This window comes from Vulpes lagopus, chromosome 1, assembly GCF_018345385.1.
Source record: "Vulpes lagopus strain Blue_001 chromosome 1, ASM1834538v1, whole genome shotgun sequence".
Taxonomy (NCBI): domain Eukaryota; kingdom Metazoa; phylum Chordata; class Mammalia; order Carnivora; family Canidae; genus Vulpes; species Vulpes lagopus.
Genome location: NC_054824.1, coordinates 154,691,065 through 154,709,936, shown reverse-complemented (window position 1 = coordinate 154,709,936; position 18,872 = coordinate 154,691,065). Strand labels below are relative to the sequence as shown.

General features: G+C 40.9%; 1 protein-coding gene across 1 annotated transcript; it reads left to right on the top strand.

Annotated features, from left to right (window-relative positions):
• The first annotated feature begins 423 nt into the window (after positions 1-423).
• Positions 424-17,587, top strand: TADA1 (transcriptional adaptor 1). Its single transcript, XM_041768665.1, has 8 exons — positions 424-704; positions 4,906-4,997; positions 5,286-5,351; positions 9,862-9,959; positions 11,605-11,814; positions 13,703-13,854; positions 15,775-15,937; positions 16,381-17,587. Exons 1-8 carry the CDS (start codon positions 631-633, stop codon positions 16,531-16,533), a joined length of 1,008 nt encoding a protein of 335 aa, XP_041624599.1. The 5' UTR covers positions 424-630; the 3' UTR covers positions 16,534-17,587.
• The last annotated feature ends 1,285 nt before the right edge of the window (positions 17,588-18,872 follow it).

Genomic DNA, 18,872 nt, shown 5'->3' with positions numbered 1-18,872 from the left:
GTGTCTTTTCCTTATTTTTCACAATTACTTCATTCATTCCGCAAGTACTTCCTGAGAGCCCAGTATGTGGGCAAACGGCAGTGAATAAAACACAATCCTGTCCACATGGAACTTACAATTTAGCTGGAAGTCGCAGAGAATTAAGACGAATCGATTAAGTGGCATATTACACGATCGGTGCTTGGCGAAAAAATAAGTCGAAGGGAACCAAACAGATACTACACTTACTTTTTGACCTGCCGAGAAAGGTAACTCCTGCAGGTGAAAGGACAGCGCGGGCCGAACCGGGAACTCGCCGGCGCGTCGCAGCCTGCAGGAGCCCAGAAGCACCAGCCCGGCAGGCGCCGCTGCAGCCCACGGCGGCCGCGGCTGCGGGGGGCGGGGCCACCGCGATCACGTGACCCCAGGGGCGGGGGCAGGAGGACCGAGAAAACGGCGAGTTTGCCGCCTCACTTTCTCTTCAGGAAGGCCGGCGGAGCCGAAAACCAAACAAACGTCTTCTGAGCGATTGGGGGCGGGGCAGACGCCGGCGGACTGAGCCTCCAGCGCCGAGACTCTCGCCGCGTTGGCTTTTCGGTTGTTGGTCACCGTGGCAGAGCCGTCTGCGGTCGGGCTGAGACGTGGGGAGCAATGGCGACCTTTGTGAGCGAGCTGGAAGCGGCCAAGAAGAACTTGAGCGAGGCCCTGGGGGACAACGTGAAACAGTAAGAGCGGTTGTGGCGCAGCTTCCAGGTCTCCGCGCCTGTGCTCGCCTGGCTTCGGGCTGCCCCCCGCCCCCGGAGACGCCCCTCGCCGCCCCGAGGCCTGCGCTGCCTCGCGTCCCGGGCGGCGGGGCCTCCGGTTTCTTGGGCCAGCGCGGGGCTGGAGGGCCGGGCCTCCCTGTCTCTGCGGGCCGCGGGCCGCGGGCCTCGGGGGGCGCCTTCGCCCGGACTCCCCGCCCTGCGCGGGCGGGAGAGGCACGTTCCGTGCCTAAACGGTTGCAGGCCTCCATGCAGAGTTCGAGACCGGTGAGGCCTGCCCCGGGCCGGGTGACCGCGAACGCGACGCTCCGCGGCGGGAGCGGGCACCGCGTGGGGCGGCGCGCCCCTGGAGGGCTTCCTGGAGGCGGAGGCTTACTGAGATCCGGGCCCTGCGTAGACCCTGCGTTTTAGAGCGTTGACAACAGTTTCGGAAGGCAGACAGACCCGCGGGTAGAATACCGAACATCACTGCAGTGATAGTGAGGATCTCAGTAGGGGACATTAATTGAACACTTTTTAAGTACTCTCCAATGTACTATCTCATCTAATCCTCACAGCAGGGATGTGAGGTAGGTACGGTTACCCTTCTCATTTGATGAGAAGACTGAGATCTAGAGAAGTTAAGTCTTCAAAAGTCACTGGGCTCCCCGTGCCCTAATTCCTGGCCCTGATACCTTACAAGGGGTTCTTCTTCTTCTTCTTTTTTTTTTTTTTTTAAAGATTTATTTATTTATTCATGATAGAGAGCGAGAGAGAGGCAGAGACACAGGCAGAGGGAGAAGCAGGCTCCATGCAGGGAACCCAGCGTGAGACTCGAACCCGGGTCTCCGGGACCACGCCCTGGGCCAGAGGCAGGCGCCAAACCGCTGAGCCACCCAGGGATTCCCCCCTTATGGGGGGTTCTAAAGGAACCTGCGCCCAGCCAGGCGGACACAAGCAGGTCCGATGTGGAATGGCAGGATGGAAGATCAATACTTCATCCAAGGCCGAAGCCAAATATATTTCTGAAATAACAAGGAGGTGTTTTAGAAGTTGTTGGAACATCAACTGTTATTACAGTTTTACTTTTTAAATTTTTATTATTTTTTAAAGATCTCATTCATTCATTCATTCATTCATTCATTCATTCATTCATGAGAGACACAGAGAGGCAGAGACACAGGCAGCCCTCCCCCCACCCCCCACCCAGCCGAATTCGGGACTTGATCCCAGGACTCCGGGTTCATGACCTGAGCAGAAGGCAGACGCTCAACCACTGAGCCACCCGGGTGCCCCCTCTATTTGGTTAGTAAAGACCAATGCTGGCTATCAAATGTTGGTCAAATATAGATGCTAAAGCTAAATTTGGTGCATATGTAGGGTGAATCACTATATTGCACTAATATTGCAACCAAAATATGCTTTTGTGCCAGGAATAATTAGTGGCACAGGGTTGGTATTTGTTTTTCCATTCTCTCGCTTTTTCCCCTGCTCCTTAAAAAGTGCCTTTTGGTTAAACACTCTGTACTATTGCTATACAGTAATTTCGCACGTTTCCTTCGTGAGTAGTTTGCTTTGGTTTATATAACCTGGCAGTTTAAACATGGTCCTGGGTGGTAGGTAAACCACAGAGAGTGTATTAAGGAACCCAGATAAGAGTTGCTTTCTATTTATCTAGTCCACATGTCCTTTATGTCAGGTTGCATGCCCACATCAGCTTCTAGAAAGACGTGGCCTTTGCTAGCTAATTCAATTTGTGTAGTACCCAGGAAGGTGTCCTATTTAAAGTGTTGAATTTTTTTGGTGGCTTGATCATATGTTATTTAGTTTTCTCTAAGTATCTCCAGTGCTTCCTAGTTTGACCCACTCCCATTTCTCTCCTTTTCATCCTCATTTTCATAGATGTTGACTCTGGTATTGAGGAAAACAGTCATTTGTCCATGGCTGTACAGCAAGGTAATATAGGGACCAGGTTTGGGGAGCAGGTCTCCCAGATCTTTTCGGCTAGGAAGTTTGCCATTGGAGAAGATAAGTAGTATCGATGTTGGCAGAGCTTCCTGTTAGAGCCTTGTTTTACATATAAGTTCACACTCAAAATTTTTGCATCGTTTTTGCCAAATAGTGACACAGGGCTTTTAAATAATGAAATTTGTCTCATGTTACTATCCTCTTTTGTTGGATAGAATGGGCCAGGAAGAAACTTGTTTTTTCTGTAGAGCTTTATTTCCTGTCCTAAAACAAAACAAAACAAAACAAAAAACACAAGCATTTAGGTGTCTGTTGTTAAGAAGTTATTATTGACTAATGAGCGTGTGTATCAGGTGAAATGTCCTGCCAAGCTCTGAAACTAAACATTTTGCTGTTGAAATGGGTCTTGGGCAACTTTGACCCCATTAAAACTATAGTTTTCTCCTGGGGGGAAAAAAGTGGATGTGAGCCCAAAGCTTTGCATGCAGTTACATGCACACATATCCAGTTACATACAGAGGTACATACTAAGATGACTTGAAGATAAGCTATGTGCAGGAGAAGCCCTGCCATGGGTATAATGCAGTGAGAGCATTAAACCATCTAATTTAGAAATCTTTCTTTTTTCTTTTCTGTTAGGAACTCAAATGAGAATTAGAAAATAGCTAAGTGTAAGTTGAAAGTGATTGTAAGACATGCACTGAGTAGTCTTTAATTCTGTTTGATGAACAAGGGCTGTGGATGTGAAAAGTCATATTTTAGTGCTCTGATAATGTTGTTAAGGTCTAAGGGATCAAATCTTTTTTTTTTTTTTTTTCCTCTCAGTGAACTGGTACCTTTTATGACTAGTGGTTGGTTTTCACTTTAAAAACCACTAAGTTTCTCACATCCACGGGTATTTTCTTTGTGGTGAGGTGTATTAGAAACTCATTACTCCAGCCAGTTAGATTAAAACTTGAGTTCATTTGAAAGGAAAAAGTTTATCAGGATCAATATTAATGACTACTCCCCAACCCATAAAACACATACACCTTTTAAAATACAAATCTTTTGGGATCCCTGGGTGGCGCAGCGGTTTGGCGCCTGCCTTTGGCCCAGGGCGCAATCCTGGAGACCCGGGATCGAATCCCACATTGGGCTCCTGGTGCATGGAGCCTGCTTCTCCCTCTGCCTGTGTCTCTGCCTCTCTCTCTCTCTCTCTGTGACTATCATAAAATTTAAAAAAAAAAAAAAATCTTTTTTTTTTATTGAGGAATGATTGACATGTAACATTATATTAGTTTTGGGTGTGCAACAAGTATTCTATCTGTATACTGCAAAATTATCACGATGAGTCTAGTTCATATCTGTCATGACACATAGGTAAAAATTTTTTAATGAACTTTTAAGATCTCTCAGCAAACTTTCAAATATACAATACAGTTTATTAACTATAGTTAATTATAAAAATTAATGTATTTGAAATTAATATTTAAAAGTTAATACTTTTAATAATAATACTTTAAAAATATATATCTCAAATGTAGGATTCTGGAGGGGAGGTCTTTTACAAAGGCAACAGAGAAGAAGGAAAGCTATGGCTGTGATTTTTGGCTAATTGACTCGTGAGTCCAATTGTGTGACTACCTATCAGTTCCTTTTTGGAAGAACTTCTTCCTTTTCCTTCTGTTGGTTTTCTGATTCCTAGGTGTATTCATTTTCAAGGCTGCCATAACAAAATACCACAGATGGGGTGGCTTAAACAACATAGATTTGTTTTCTCCTAGTTCTGGAGGCTGGAAGTCTGACATCAGAGTATCCTCAGGATTGTTTTTTTCTGAGGCCTCTCCCTTAGGCTTGTAGATGGCCACTGTCTGGGGTCACGGGTGTGGGTGAGTGTGAGTGTGTGTGTGTGTGTGTGTGTGTTCTTTCTGTCCTAATCTCTTTTTACAAGGATACTCATCAAATTGGCTTAGGGCCCACCCCCACCCTGAAGAAAACGCCATTTTAATTTAATTACCTCTTTAAAAAGGTTTTGTCTCCAAATACAGTCACACCCTGGGTACTGGGGTAATGATTAGGGCTTCAACGTATGAATTTGGGGAGAAGTGTATGAACTCAGCTCACAATACAGTAGGAAATGCAAAATTTCCTTTCCTCGGTTTTGGAGCAGGTAAGGTGAATTTGGGAAGCAAAGAAGCAGACCCGTTGGTTCTTAATACTGCTTCTGCCTTTGCAGATACTGGGCTAATTTAAAGTTGTGGTTCAAGCAGAAGATCAGCAAAGAAGAGTTTGACCTTGAAGCCCATAGACTTCTCACGCAGGATAATGGTAAAATAATTATCTGGAGAGTTACTTTACTGTTCTGAAGTTTACCCAGATTTGTAATAAATGACCAATAAATAATTGCAAAAATAAATGGCAGTACATTTTGCAGTAAGTCTTTTCACTTAAAAAATAAAATTGGGTTTAGTGGTGTGTAAGATTATTTTAATAATATGGATATTTGAAATAAAGTGTAAAGAATGGCAGGGTGGGGATAATCCAAAGTTAAATAATGGTTTCCTTACATTTTTAAATATTTCGTAAATTTACTTGTGACAATCTTCCCTTTTTCAGTCCATTCTCACAACGATTTCCTCCTGGCTATTCTTACGCGTTGTCAGATTTTGGTGTCTACACCAGGTAAGGGAGTGGAAATACTTCCGGGGATGTCATTCAGCAGAGCCATGGAGCAGTGGGCTTTAGTTTCCTATAACAGACACATCTGTTGTTTACAAGTGAAATGTTCTTTGAACTGCTCAGAAGAAAACATTTATTATGTAGGTAAAGATGGTTTTATAGAACCTTTGTGAAGTAGATGATTTCCCTGTGCTTATATTGAATTTTGGTCTTTACTGTCTACTCATCTTGATTTTGTTTTATTATTATTATTTTTTAATAAAAAAAATAATAATAAATTTATTTTTTATTGGCGTTCAATTTGCCAACATACAGAATAACACCCAGTGCTCATCCCATCAGGTGCCCCCCTCAGTGCCCATCACCCATTCACCCCCACCCCCCGCCCTCCTCCCTTTCCACCACCCCTAGTTCGTTTCCCAGAGTTAGGAGTCTTTATGTTCTGTCTCCCTTTCTGATATTTCCCACACATTTCTTCTCCTTTCCCTTATATTCCCTTTCACTATTATTTTATTCCCCAAATGAATGAGAACATATAATGTTTGTCCTTCTCCGATTGACTTATATTTCACTCAGCTCAGCTTGATTTTATTTTTTATTTTTTATTTTTTTTAAATTTTTTTTTAAATTTTATTTATTTATGATAGGCACACAGTGAGAGAGAGAGAGAAGCAGAGACATAGGCAGAGGGAGAAGCAGGCTCCATGCACCGGGAGCCCGACGTGGGATTCGATCCCGGGTCTCCAGGATCGCGCCCCGGGCCAAAGGCAGGCGCCAAACCGCTGCGCCACCCAGGGATCCCTCAGCTTGATTTTAGATTGCATAAATGAGAGGCAAGAGGGTGAGCAATCAGGATGAAGAAGCCAAGGACCGCTGGTATTAGGAGAGGGTTTCTGTGATCTAGGGAAGATGAGTTAGGGTTAGGCGGAGGAGAAACCACAACGTGGTGAGAATCTGGACTTTGACTTGTATTCTCAAGTAGGAGATTGGCACCTGGAAGATTACAGCCTTAGCTTGTTGGGGAGGTAGGTAGGGGCTGATTCTGTCACTTTACCTGAAATAGATACAGATAAGAAACAGTGACTATTTTGCCCTAATTTTTTGGAGCTTAAGTGGTATAAGTCAGTTTTTTCAACCATCTTATTTTAATCAAGTGATCAAAAATAAATGCATTAAAATTTGCCTCACAATAAAACCTATACTGAGCTCTTGTTAGAAATTTGGATTTCTAGGTATCTCGTGCTGTAGATTAAGTTGAATATTTTTGTTTTTAAAGGACTTGTGGTGATTGTGATAATAATCTTTATGGAGAAATGGCTAGTACTTTCTGTGTTTCTCTGCTAACCTTCTACTGTATAATAATGAACTCAGATGCAGTCTCCTAAAGTCCAAGTCCCCCACACTCAAAGAAGTTGTCATTGGTAAAGAGTAGTTAACAATGAGCATTTGTATATGGAGATTGGAGTTAATAGGGGCTGCTTCCCTTACCCCACACTGCCCTTTTCTGCACATTGTCACGTGTATCTGATTTTGCATGTTCTGTTTTCTTTAAATAGAAGTGGACTTCAGCTAGTTAGATCATAGAGATGATCCACTCCTTAGTGTAAAATTTAATTTGATCAGGAAAGACAGCATTGTGAGAACTAGATCTTGCTCTGTATATTCTGAAGTGGCATATGTGCAAAAGGTGAGTGGTATGTTTGGGGATAGAAACCCTGGTTGATTAGTCAAGAGACTTAGGTTTAAGTTTAGGTTTTGCCACTAGCTTAGGTAGTATAGTTAATTATTGGATGTTCTTAGCTTTTACATTACAGTAATATCTGCTCTACAGATATATATATAGAGGTAGATAGATAATTATATTTATACATATATGGATGAAAGAACATATGAAAAAGTGCCCTTGAAAGTAAAAAAAATGCCAAACAAAATGAAGTATTAGTTAGTATAAGTGGCTGATTTTAACTAAATAAAGCCTTTGATGTTCATGAACATTTGTTATTGATTATTTTAAAATAAATGATGAAATATTTGGAATTTGAGAGGTTATTTCTCTATCAAACACCAAAATATATTTCCTCAAAATGAAATTGATAGTTGCTAGCAACAAAGAGATGATTTCTATTAAAAGTGAAATAGAGGGCAACCCTGTTGGGACCTCTCTCACTTCTGAGAGCTTTCTCTGTATCTTTGCTTTATAAACTTCTATCCTTTTACTCAAAAAAAAAAAAAAAAAAGAAGAAGAAGAAAGAAAGAAATAGAGAAATAGTTCATTGTATGTATAATACTTAGGAGTGGGTTTTCTGTTTTTCTAAGTTAGGCAGGAAAGAGGATTTTAATTGAGTAACTGCAATGCAACACTTTCTGTGCATTCTTTTTAATTGTCACAACTCCTTAGGATAGGTCTTAACCTCCTCTTATGGATTAGGAAACAAACTTTAGAGAAAACAAAAAGAAAAGCAAAACTTACCTGACACTATATCCAACTAGTAAGTGGAAGTGTTGGATCCACACTGAAATCTGCCTAGCGCTGGAAAGCTGTCCTCTTTGTCAGTGAGTCGATACTCACCATGCTGTGCTTCCTTGCTTGGAGTGTGCTCACACATCAGCAGTGTCATGGAACACTCAGGCCGACCAGCAGGAATAGGTTTCTCTGGGAGTCTTCTGGGATTGGCTGACCTCATCAGTGAGACCTGGGTATACCAAAGACATTTAAAGTGGTGGAGAGGAGGAACTTGATTTCCCAAACAGTTTTTTCCCTCTAACATGCAGCGTTATATTAGTTTCAGGTGTACAATATAGTTATTCAACGATTCTGTACAGTATCTAGTGCTCATCATTATAACTGTCCAAACAGCTACTTTTTAACTGGCAAACTTGGAGTATTTTTTTTTTAAAGCTTTAAAAACTTCTTAAAAAAACATCAAAATGGAAATAGTATTTTTGCTTAGATGATGAGTGGGGTTTTTCTTCTGTCTTACAAAAATTTTGGGGAGTAATTTTTTTAAGTGTACTATAATGAGCTTAGATTACTTCAGTTTTTTTTTTTTCCTTTAAACTATATATGCATACACTCATGGTTAGAAATAATACAGAAGCTTTATAGTGAAATACTTCTTCCCCCTCCTGGACTTTTTCTCAAAGACACCTACTTTGTCTCTTGTTCCAGTAGGACTTCAGTAGCTCCTTACTGGAGCTTAAGTCGCTTTCTGCATTTACTGATTTTGGACATCTGTCTTCATGCTTTGTGTTTGTGAGATTTCCTCAGCTGTTTCAACCTTCCTGCCCAATGCGTTCTTTAATTCAGCAATTTTTATAATATCTTCTTTTTGTTTTATGGCTATATATCTTTCAAACTTCTGAAGGTACCAGTTAGAAATTACTTGAAGTCCTTTGTGTTGCCTGAATTCTTTAATCTGGGACCTTTATTTTCTGTTTATTTAGCTTGGTCTTCTGATCATGTTACAGACTATTGTCAGATGTCTGGTGATTCATATTTAAGAATGAAGCATACAATGCTTGGGGCTCCTTAAATGGCAGCATACAGAGAGCTGTGCTCTAGAATGCCAACATCTATACCAACTACGTGAATAGATCCCAGAAATTTTGTTCAGTTTAAGTAGAGGAGAGTCCTCCATTCACTTGTCCCCTTCCCCTCTCTCCCCTGCTGTTGTAGTTACTGTACTATGTATGGGCATGAGCCGGGCTGGCTTCAAGGCCTGTGAACTGCCCAGGAACTCAGACGGGCCCCATCCTTGGCTTAGTGCTCTACTGTGGTTGTCTTGAAATGGTTAATGTTTGCACAAGGGACCTACATTTTTATTTTGTACTGTGCCCACTACTGGTGGTGATGATTTTTGAATATAGACCTTCCATTAATCTTATTTTTAGCTTTATTGATCCCTCCGTGGTTTCTACTGCACTTACCTCCTCCAAATCCAGAATCTTTGTAGATTTCTGCTATGCAGGTAGACTGGTTTCTGTATTTCCCAACCTTGCCTCACCTAGGTTATAGCTTCCATATGTCTGCTTGTAAGTCAGACAGTTTTAGACCGTTGTTGAAATTTGTTGAGATATCATCTTGTTTCACTCATTTTCCTTTTTGTCGCTATTGTGCATATGTGCTGTTTACTTTCCACTGTTACCATTTTTAGTAGGGTCTTAGAGAAATTCATGTGCTCTGTTCACCATCTTGAACTAGAAAATTCTCTCTTACTTTTTTGATATTACTGCTACTTATAAGCAAACAAAACACCCAATAAACATTAGAGTTGAAAATATGAAAAACAAATTGTCTTCATAAAGGAATAATTTTGGCTACAGCTGGAAAAAACATGCTTTGAGATGATTCATAATTTTGTTTAGAGAAAAAAGAGAAGATCTGAATTTAAGCATTTATTATTTATTTTCATTACTTGAGCATTCCATAATTTTTTAGCCCAAAATGAAAACAAACTTAGCAGTTGACACCTATCATTATTTTCTCTATGGTTATTATTTTTCTGTCTCACAGAGGGTGCTGGATCTTTGCACTGGACCGGGGGTTCTGCAGCTAAACCTGGAAAACCAAAGGGAAAGAAAAAACTTTCTTCTGTTCGTCAGAAATTTGATGTAGGTTGTTATTCAATAGATCTTGGTAACAACTGATTTAAATGCTGATGTGATGAAACTGGCCCTAGTTTTTAAATACATCTTAAAATACTAGTAGTAGAGTTGGAAAAAAGGGGGGCATGATTTGAGGAGGAATGTTACTGTATTTGAAGTTGATGAGAGTTTCAAAGATTGTGAGCCCCAGGTATCTGAATTTTTATAATTCTAGTTTGTTATCGCATAAATATTAATATATTTTTGTTAATACCTAATGATTTTTTAATGATTCAAAAAAATATACCTGTATTCTTTCTCCTCTTAAGTATTTTTCTGGAATGAATAATGTTTCTTATATTGAAGATTTGTGTTCCATGGCTCCAGGACACTTGCCTCTGGCAGGATCCTGATGTTGCCCAACTAGGCCCTGAGCCTTTGGGGATCAGCAGAGAAGTCATGAAGGCATTTGGCTATAAAATTTGTAAACATTGTAGAATAACTTGCTTTTTTGTTTGTATTTGGAGAAGAAAGTTTCTCAAAAATATTTCTTTTATAGATTTGACTAGGTGTTAATAGCTTTATTGATTAACCTCACAAATATTTATTGCTACCTTTGTTTTCTATGTATTCTATAAATAATACTCAATCTGGAAGGCATTAGTACCTCCAGAGAGGCATTCCTTGGTTTGAAAAGGGATATTTGATATAAAATACAGTTTTGTACTTGGAAAATGGAAAAACAACCAGTGTTTTCTTTTGCGATACAAACTTCAAACAGGGACAGGTCATATTCGCTACTGTGGGTGTATCTCGCACTGACGATGGAGTATACAGATGGGCTTTCAGAGTCCACCAGAGGAAGGCAGAGGTTTTATGAGTGGGAAAAGGTTAAGAAACACTATGTTATTTTTTAAAGATTTATTTATTTTAGAGAGATAGAGTGCATGTGTGCGCACCTATGAATGGGGAGAGGGGCAGAGGGCCAGATAATCTCAAGCAGACTCCCCACTGAGCATAGAGCCCTATTTGGGGCTTGATCTCATGACCTGGAGATCATGACCTGAGCTGAAATCAAGAGTTGGATGCTTAACCAACTGAGCCACCCAGGTGCCCAAGAAAAATTATTTTAAATAATTAGAATGACTATGTTAGCAAGATTCTGTGTTGAGGATTGTAAGTAAAAGACTATATAAAATAGTTCTACCGTCTGGTGTTCTTTTAGAATACCTGTTATTAAATCTGTTATGTTGGTTGGCTAGGCTTTTTACAGCATAATTGGAGTATTACTATATATTTCTACTTTCAGAACTTGCTTACTTACAAGTATATTTAAAATGCTTTGACTTGTTTGAAAATAATTTTATATCTTCTCCTTCCCCCTAATTGTTATTTTTAGCACAGAGCCATATATTCTGTGGTTACCAAGGTATTAATTGAATAGAATAAACTGCTGTGCATACTACCATTTTTCCCCTTAATTCATGTCTTCATTATGTAATGGGTGTGAATCTGTGATTATTTGTACACAAGTTACTTTTTTTTTTTAAACCCCTCCGGTATGGTTTGGTGAAAATTTGTGAGATCTCAAGTCCAATAAATTGGTTACTTTTGTTGTGTCTCATTACTTGCCACTGTGATGAATAATTTTGAAAAGTTTTCTTACCCATAGCATAGATTCCAGCCTCAAAATCCCCTCTCGGGAGCCCAGCAGTTTGTGGCAAAGGATCCCCAAGATGATGATGACTTGAAACTTTGTTCCCACACAATGATGCTTCCCACTCGGGGTCAGCTGGAAGGGAGAATGATAGTGACTGCTTATGAGCACGGGTTGGACAACGTCACCGAGGAGGCAGTCTCAGCTGTTGTCTATGCGGTGGAGGTTGGTTTGCTGGTGGCAGAAAGAGTTTTACAGCTTGAATGTAACAAGCTTGTGTGTGTTGTTAATTTGATCCTGCAAGAAAAGAACCAAAATGTCATGATCTGAGAATCGTTGTCTTGAAATGGTTTTCTTTTGAGGGGAGAAACACCTCATAGTCCAAGCTGTTGCCTTTAGTTAACAGACTAAGCTTTTCAGAAAACTTACTTATGGCCTAACACTTCTGCTTAATTTGGTGTTTAATTTGTTAATAAGGGAGCAGTTTTTGCTTTTTTTTCTTTTTTTTTTTAAAGATTTTATTTATTGGGGATCCCTGGGTGGCACAGCGGTTTGGTGCCTGCCTTTGGCCCAGGGCGCGGTCCTGGAGACCTGGGATCAAATCCCACGTCGGGCTCCCAGTGTATGGAGCCTGCTTCTCCCTCTGCCTATGTCTCTGCCTCTCTCTCTCTCTCTCTCTCTCTCTGTGTATGACTGTCATAAATAAATAAAAAAATTTAAAAAAAGATTTTATTTATTCATAAGAGACACACACAGAGAGAGAGAGAGAGAGAGAGGCAGAGACACAGGCAGAGGGAGAAGCAGGCTCCATGCAGGGAGCCCGATGTGGGACTGGATCCTGGGTCTCCAGGATCACACCCTGGGCTGAAGGCGGAACCAAACCACTCAGCCATCCGGGCTGCCCCGATAAGGGAGCAGGTTTTATTTTTTTTTTTATTTTTATTTATTTATGATAGTCACACAGAGAGAGAGAGAGAGGCAGAGACATAGGCAGAGGGAGAAGCAGGCTCCATGCACTGGGAGCCCGACGTGGGATTCGATCCCGGGTCTCCAGGATCGCACCCTGGGCCAAAGGCAGGCGCTAAACCACTGCGCCACCCAGGGATCCCCAAGGGAGCAGGTTTTAAGGAAAAATTGAGATGTAGAATCCTAAAGATTAAAATCACTGATTTTTGCTGTGGCACAGCATTTAAAGAGTCTAAACAGTGAGATTCTTGTCTTAGCACACTCTTTCACTGAACCATTCACTTTATTCATTTAATTATTTGACAAAATATATTGGGATCTATAGTGTGTAGGTATGCCAGATGATACTGGGTAATTCCTGATACTTGGGGCCTCCGTTTGCTCTCATGTACTCCAGAGATTATAATAGCTGTCTCATCAAGTTGTAAACATTAAATGAATTTGGTGTGTAGAAATGACAAATTGTATCATGAAAGCCTGGATATGAGATTATTTTACTAGTTGAAACACCAGGCCTAATACTGACTCTCCTGTTATTAATAGTAGACTGGGACCAGCTCTCTCTCTTTATTTTCACATTTTCCATTCCTCTCTAATGTACTTGGCTCTCCTTAAGAGATATTAAATACCTAATTTTTGTTTATTTTCTATATATCTGTTATGTATGTGGTTTTTGGGGAGAGCCAAGCTTCTTTAATGCAAGAATTTTAGTAGATTGGGCATTGTAACCAATAAATTTTAGATCTTGAAACTTTCTGTCCTATTTTAAAACAGGTTTCAAATTAATTTGCCTCCTTTTTAAAATTTTATGTATTTGTTTTGTACTTTAAGGCTATCTGAAAATCCTTTTCTGAGAGGAGCCAATTTGGAGATATAAATAACTTCTTTAATAAATTTCATGTAGAGTAAGCCCATGTTAAATTGAACTAAATAAAGTAGCACATCTCCCTCTTTCCTTTACCCTCCTACTCTGGTGTGGCTTTGTGGCTCTTTGGTAAATAATATTCATTTGGTTCCAACATATGCTAGCTTGTCTCATATCTCCATCCACTAAATGCTAGTAAACATTTTTTGGTCAATGGAAGTTCTATGATTTGCTTTTAAACAAGAGTTCATGCTATTTTTCTTTTCTTTTTTGTTTTTACAGAATCACCTTAAAGATATATTGACATCAGTTGTGTCAAGAAGGAAAGCTTATCGGTTACGTGATGGTCACTTTAAGTATGCCTTTGGTAGTAATGTAACCCCACAGCCATACCTGAAGAATAGTGTAGTAGCTTACAACAACTTAATAGAAAGGTATATGAAGTTTCTTGTGATTTTTGCATCCATCCTTTCCTTTCTGGTTGGTATACTACTGTTACGCATTAGACCACTGTTAAATAATTGCTTATTATGTTTCTGTAAGTCTCAGGTACCTTTGAGGACAGTGCAGTTTTATTTTCTTTGGTGCATCCTTGGTGATAACTAATTAATTGTTTGGTACTGTGTATCAGAAGGGAAGTTGCAGAGTTTGGCTGCCACAAGTAGTTTACTGTGAGTGTGGATGGAGTGGTTCCCTGGGGTCCCTGATGGCTCCTAACCGGCCAGCATCTGCCTGGTGGTAGAAGTGGGCCTGCTCTGGGTCAGAAGTGAAGCCTGAGATTGTTGGCTCAGGGTTGGGTATCGATGGTGGGAGGAGGGCTGGGAGGCATTTCTCTATAGCTTCTGTAGCTATAGCTCAAGGGAGTGGCCTATGCTGGGTGTCATCAGATTGTTCTCAGCATGCCATTGTGCAGACCTGGTCTCTCGGCCCCACACCTGGGATTCCTCTGTCTGCCCTCCACAGAGGGGGCTCCCAAGACTTCTAAGGTCCTCCTGAGTCATCACTTTATGAGACAGCCTGGATCACCTTTCATCTCATCCGTGTGTTGTCTGATTTCACCTCTCCACCTTTCTTTCTTCCTTTCCCACAGATCATTTAGTCCACAGATTGTAAGCCTTTGGGAAAGAAAAAGGAATGATGTGATTTTTCTTGTGGTAACTGAAGTGACTGAATTTCCTTGGGCGCCAGTTATCTGGTTGTTTAGGGAGATGACAGGAGGTCCAAGGTCAGAGCAAAAAAAGTGTGACTGGGAAGACTGGCAGGAGTGATGATGGTGAAGAAGGAATAGGAAGGGAACGTAGGAGACGTGGTAGGAAAGCTGAGAAGAGAGTTGGACACAACAGGGAGGGGGTTGTACCTACTTCATGGCTGAAGACCTTTAGGCCCATTTTGAAGAGCCCCATCTTAAATTAGGTTCACTATTTTTATTTAGATTGCCAAATGTGAAGATTTACATTCTCAGTCTCATTCAGGCCTATCCTGTGTGGGAGTATTCTCTTTGTAAGTCATTCTTTTCTGGAAAAAAAACAAACCAAAAACAGGGAGAGGGGGCTCCTTTTAGTGGCCGAATGCTGGGAGCAGCCTATCTGACCCTGCTAGGCCTCCCGAACTGCCTCTCTCCCCCGCCGGCGGGCCCACAGGGCGTCACCTCAGTGTCGGGGCATCACCTCACTGTCGGCGCTTGTTTCTCCAACAGGGCTGCCTTTGTCTCATGCCCATACCCACGCACATACCCGCTTGTGCTTTGGTCTGAGTTACCTCCTCGTTGTTTTACCTCCTAGATGTTCTTGAGAACTGTAAAGGTCATCTCCTACAGTATTATGATACAAAAATTATGCCTGACTTCCCTGTTGATACTATATCTGGATCCTCTTTTCAGAAATTGGCAAGATTTGGGTTTTCTCCTTCCCCCGTTTTTGCCTGCTGCTTATTCTGTGCCATATCTTCTTTTCTTGCATGTTAATTTTCAATCCTGTTGCCTCCAGTTACATTTTATCTTCCTTTCCCAAGTCAGTTTTTCAATTTCATTCTCCTTTAATTAAGGTCTGTTTTTCTTCCCCCTGACTAGAAGCACTTTAAGGGCAAGAAACAATTTTGGTTCAGTATCTTGAGCTCAGTAAATATTTTATGTGTTTATGTTTTGTTTCCAGCCTGACGGATGGGCTGCCTATGATAATTAAAATTAGAGGCTACTCATGTATATGCTAGCTAAAAAAATAATTAGATTTGTAATTGGGTTTTTTGTTCCTTTTAAGATATTTTTAATAAGCTGTATTAAAGCCCATTTCTACTCTAGTTGTTCAGTTGTCTCCTTCCTAGTTACTGGGAATGTTTTTAAAATACTTTGTCTTCAGCCCTCCAGCCTTCTCTGCTCCTTGTGCTGGTCAGAACCCAGCTTCCCACCCGCCTCCTGATGACGCGGAGCAGCAAGCTGCACTCCTCCTGGCGTGCTCTGGGGATACCCTCCCTGCGTCTTTGCCTCCGGTCAACATGTACGACCTTTTTGAAGCTTTGCAGGTAACTCTTGGCCCCTTGAGGTTTATCTAGATTTATGGTTCAAAGTTCACTTGAGTTTACAAAGATAATTTGGTAGCTTTTCCTCCTCCTGATTTTGGTTTTCAATTTCTATTGTTTGTTATTAAAGCCATTAATACTATCCTCATTTTTCAAATCCAGGGCCCAGGCCTCCTTCCTAAAACTTACCTCTTCCAGCCCCCATGTCCCCAGTGAAAGAAAGAAAAGAAAAAAAAATTTATTCCCTTACTCCTATTTCAGAAGCTTGTTATTTCTTTGTTTTCTTGCTATCTAGTTTGAGCTTTATCATTAGGCATTGGCTTATAGTTTATAGGTATGTGCGTCTTTTGTGTGTTTTGTTGACATAAACCTTACTTTTTAATTTATAAAATGTTGGAAAAATATACTGAAACATAATTGGAGTCATGCTAATATTTTAATCACAGGTACACAGGGAAGTCATTCCTACACATACTGTATACGCTCTCAACATTGAAAGGATCATCATGAAACTCTGGCATCCAAATCATGAAGAACTGCAGCAAGACAAAGTCCACCGCCAGCGCCTGGCAGCCAAGGAAGGGCTTTTGCTCTGCTGAATTAAGGGGATTTGAGGGCATGGGACCCTCAGCAAATTCATTGGTTAGAGAATTGAATGTTTCTTGGGTCCACACTTCAAAACTGAAGTGTATAGTGTAAATATAAACTTTCCTATGGAAATGTGACACTGAGTACATTTTGCGTTGCTACTGTGAAGCCATTAATATAAATCTGACTTTGATAATGACCCATATCTCTGTATGTATATATGTATGTATGTGTGTGTGTGTTCCCAGTTATGGGAGTAAGCACTGATAAAATCCTGTGCCTAGAATGGAGATGTTTTTAGGCATCTGAGGCTTAGTATCCTGTGGTCTGTTTGTGAGGTAGATGACATTCTAGAACAAAGATGCTTTTATAACTTAGTTCCCATGATCAGCAGGACATCTGTGTGTTCAATGACAGCATATATTCTGTTATCTGGCAAGCCTAAAATTTCTGCCTTTTCCTAAAGAACTGTGCTCTTGGATTTGGGTTGAAATAATCCACAGTGTTAAAAATCATATACCTCCTTTAGTGAGCAGATATAGGTATCTCCCCCCAAATTCATTACAACTCTATAGAAAATAGGACTTAGAAATGCTATACTGTTAGACAAAATAAAGTCCTTTCTTTGCATTAAAAACCAAAATAAAAACTCTGGAATGTAACTAATAAAGTTTTTTCTCATAACTTACATTTCTTTTATACTTAATATGCCCAAAGACTTTGGCAAAATTCATCTCTTGATTATTCCTATAGAATAGGTTTTAAGAAGCCCATGTAGACATACTGGATTTATACTTAGAAATTCCCCACTTCCTGTGCAGTATCTGTTCTGTCCTTCCAAATGATAAAGTGCAAATAATTTACATTTTGCAGTGTTACTAATAATAAAGTTTGTTTTTTTAGAGGTGATGCTTTTTATTCAGAAGATAGTGTTGGTGACTAGATTAGAAGGTACAGATGGGTTGTGTAGGTCTAAGTAATATGTATAGATATGTATACATGGTTCAATATTTGTGTATTTGATTTTGTACTTCAAATGTGACAAATAAACCTTTTGGGAGAAAACTTTCCTCTTGTGTACTTATGAAACATATAAGGAATACTGCCGCCTTTAGAAGTTTGAAAAGCCCTGCTCTGTGAGATTTAGAAGACTGTTCAGAGAGGGATGTGGTGGATGAGAAAGATTAAAAAACAGGTTCTTTTCAGGTTCATTTCTTCCTTTTGTGATGTGTGGACTGAAAAGAAAAATTAAACACCTTAGTTTCAGTTCTTGGTGCAAGTCTGAAAAGTCCTTTAGAGTTTTAGATAATTTTTCAGGTTTAGAAGAATTTGGATGGATACTCAGCTGAATGTAATGATTTGGTTTGGGGCTATTCGTAGATCTGGGGCCTTACTGCTGAGTATGTGTTCAATCCATGCAGTCCTTCGATGGAAAGCAGCCAGGAGCCTCAGCCATGTCTGGCTGCCTGTTGCAATGGCAGCTCCCATGGAAGTCCTGCTGCTCCCTAGTGTGTGGTCCACATCCTCAGCCACCTACCCTGGTGGGACCACAGGACACCAGAGGACTCTGTTTGCCTCATGTCTCTTGTGCCTACATGAAAATCTACTTTCTGTGCCAGTTTTCCTCAGGAATCATTTTGTAAAGTGAAAGATGGGGTTGAAGGTAGAGGGATACTTAGGCTTTTTCAAGAGATGCCTTGAAAGATGTGAACACCTGTGTTGCACCGAAGGTTGGTTCCAACTCCCAACTGTTGCCAACTGTGGGATCCAGAGTGAAATCGTGACTGCTTATTACCAAGCATTTAGAAAAGTAACTCTCCCAGTGAGGAAAAAGCTGTTAGAAACTAGGTAATTTCAAAATTAGAATAAAGCTTATTTTTCCTGCAGGAGTGTAATGGCCTTTTAGCTACAGGTGTGTCACTATGTAAACCAGGTTGGATAAGGCCTGCCTTACTTTATACCAGGCATCCCGTGCTGGATTTGCACACATTCTCATTGCCTTGATCACCCCCTGCTGGGACCAAGTACAGGTTCCTCAGTCACTACCCACCCTGCGCCCCCCACCATTGCCTGAAGCGATCTGGATGTTTCTGACTGCACCTCACAATTAACTTCTAAAGGATTACTGTTTGACCATTAGATAAATGCCCATGGGGCAGCTCCGGTGGCACAGCGGTTTAGCGCCTCCTGCAGCCCAAGGTGTGATCCTGAAGACCGGGAATCAAGTCCCATGTCGGGCTCCCTGCATGGAGCCTACTCCTCTCTCTGCCTGTGTCTCTGCCCCTTTCTCTCTCTGTGTGTCTCTCATGAATAAATAAAAATCTTTAAAAAAAAAAAAGATAAATGCCTG

Excerpts from the sequence above, each read along its gene's own strand:
- TADA1 (XM_041768665.1), top strand. The coding sequence starts at position 631 with ATGGCGACCTTTGTGAGCGAGCTGGAAGCGGCCAAGAAGAACTTGAGC. Across the intron at positions 4,998-5,285 it reads ACTTCTCACGCAGGATAATG|TCCATTCTCACAACGATTTC; the intron begins GTAAAATAATTA and ends TCCCTTTTTCAG. Across the intron at positions 15,938-16,380 it reads ACCTTTTTGAAGCTTTGCAG|GTACACAGGGAAGTCATTCC; the intron begins GTAACTCTTGGC and ends TTTTAATCACAG.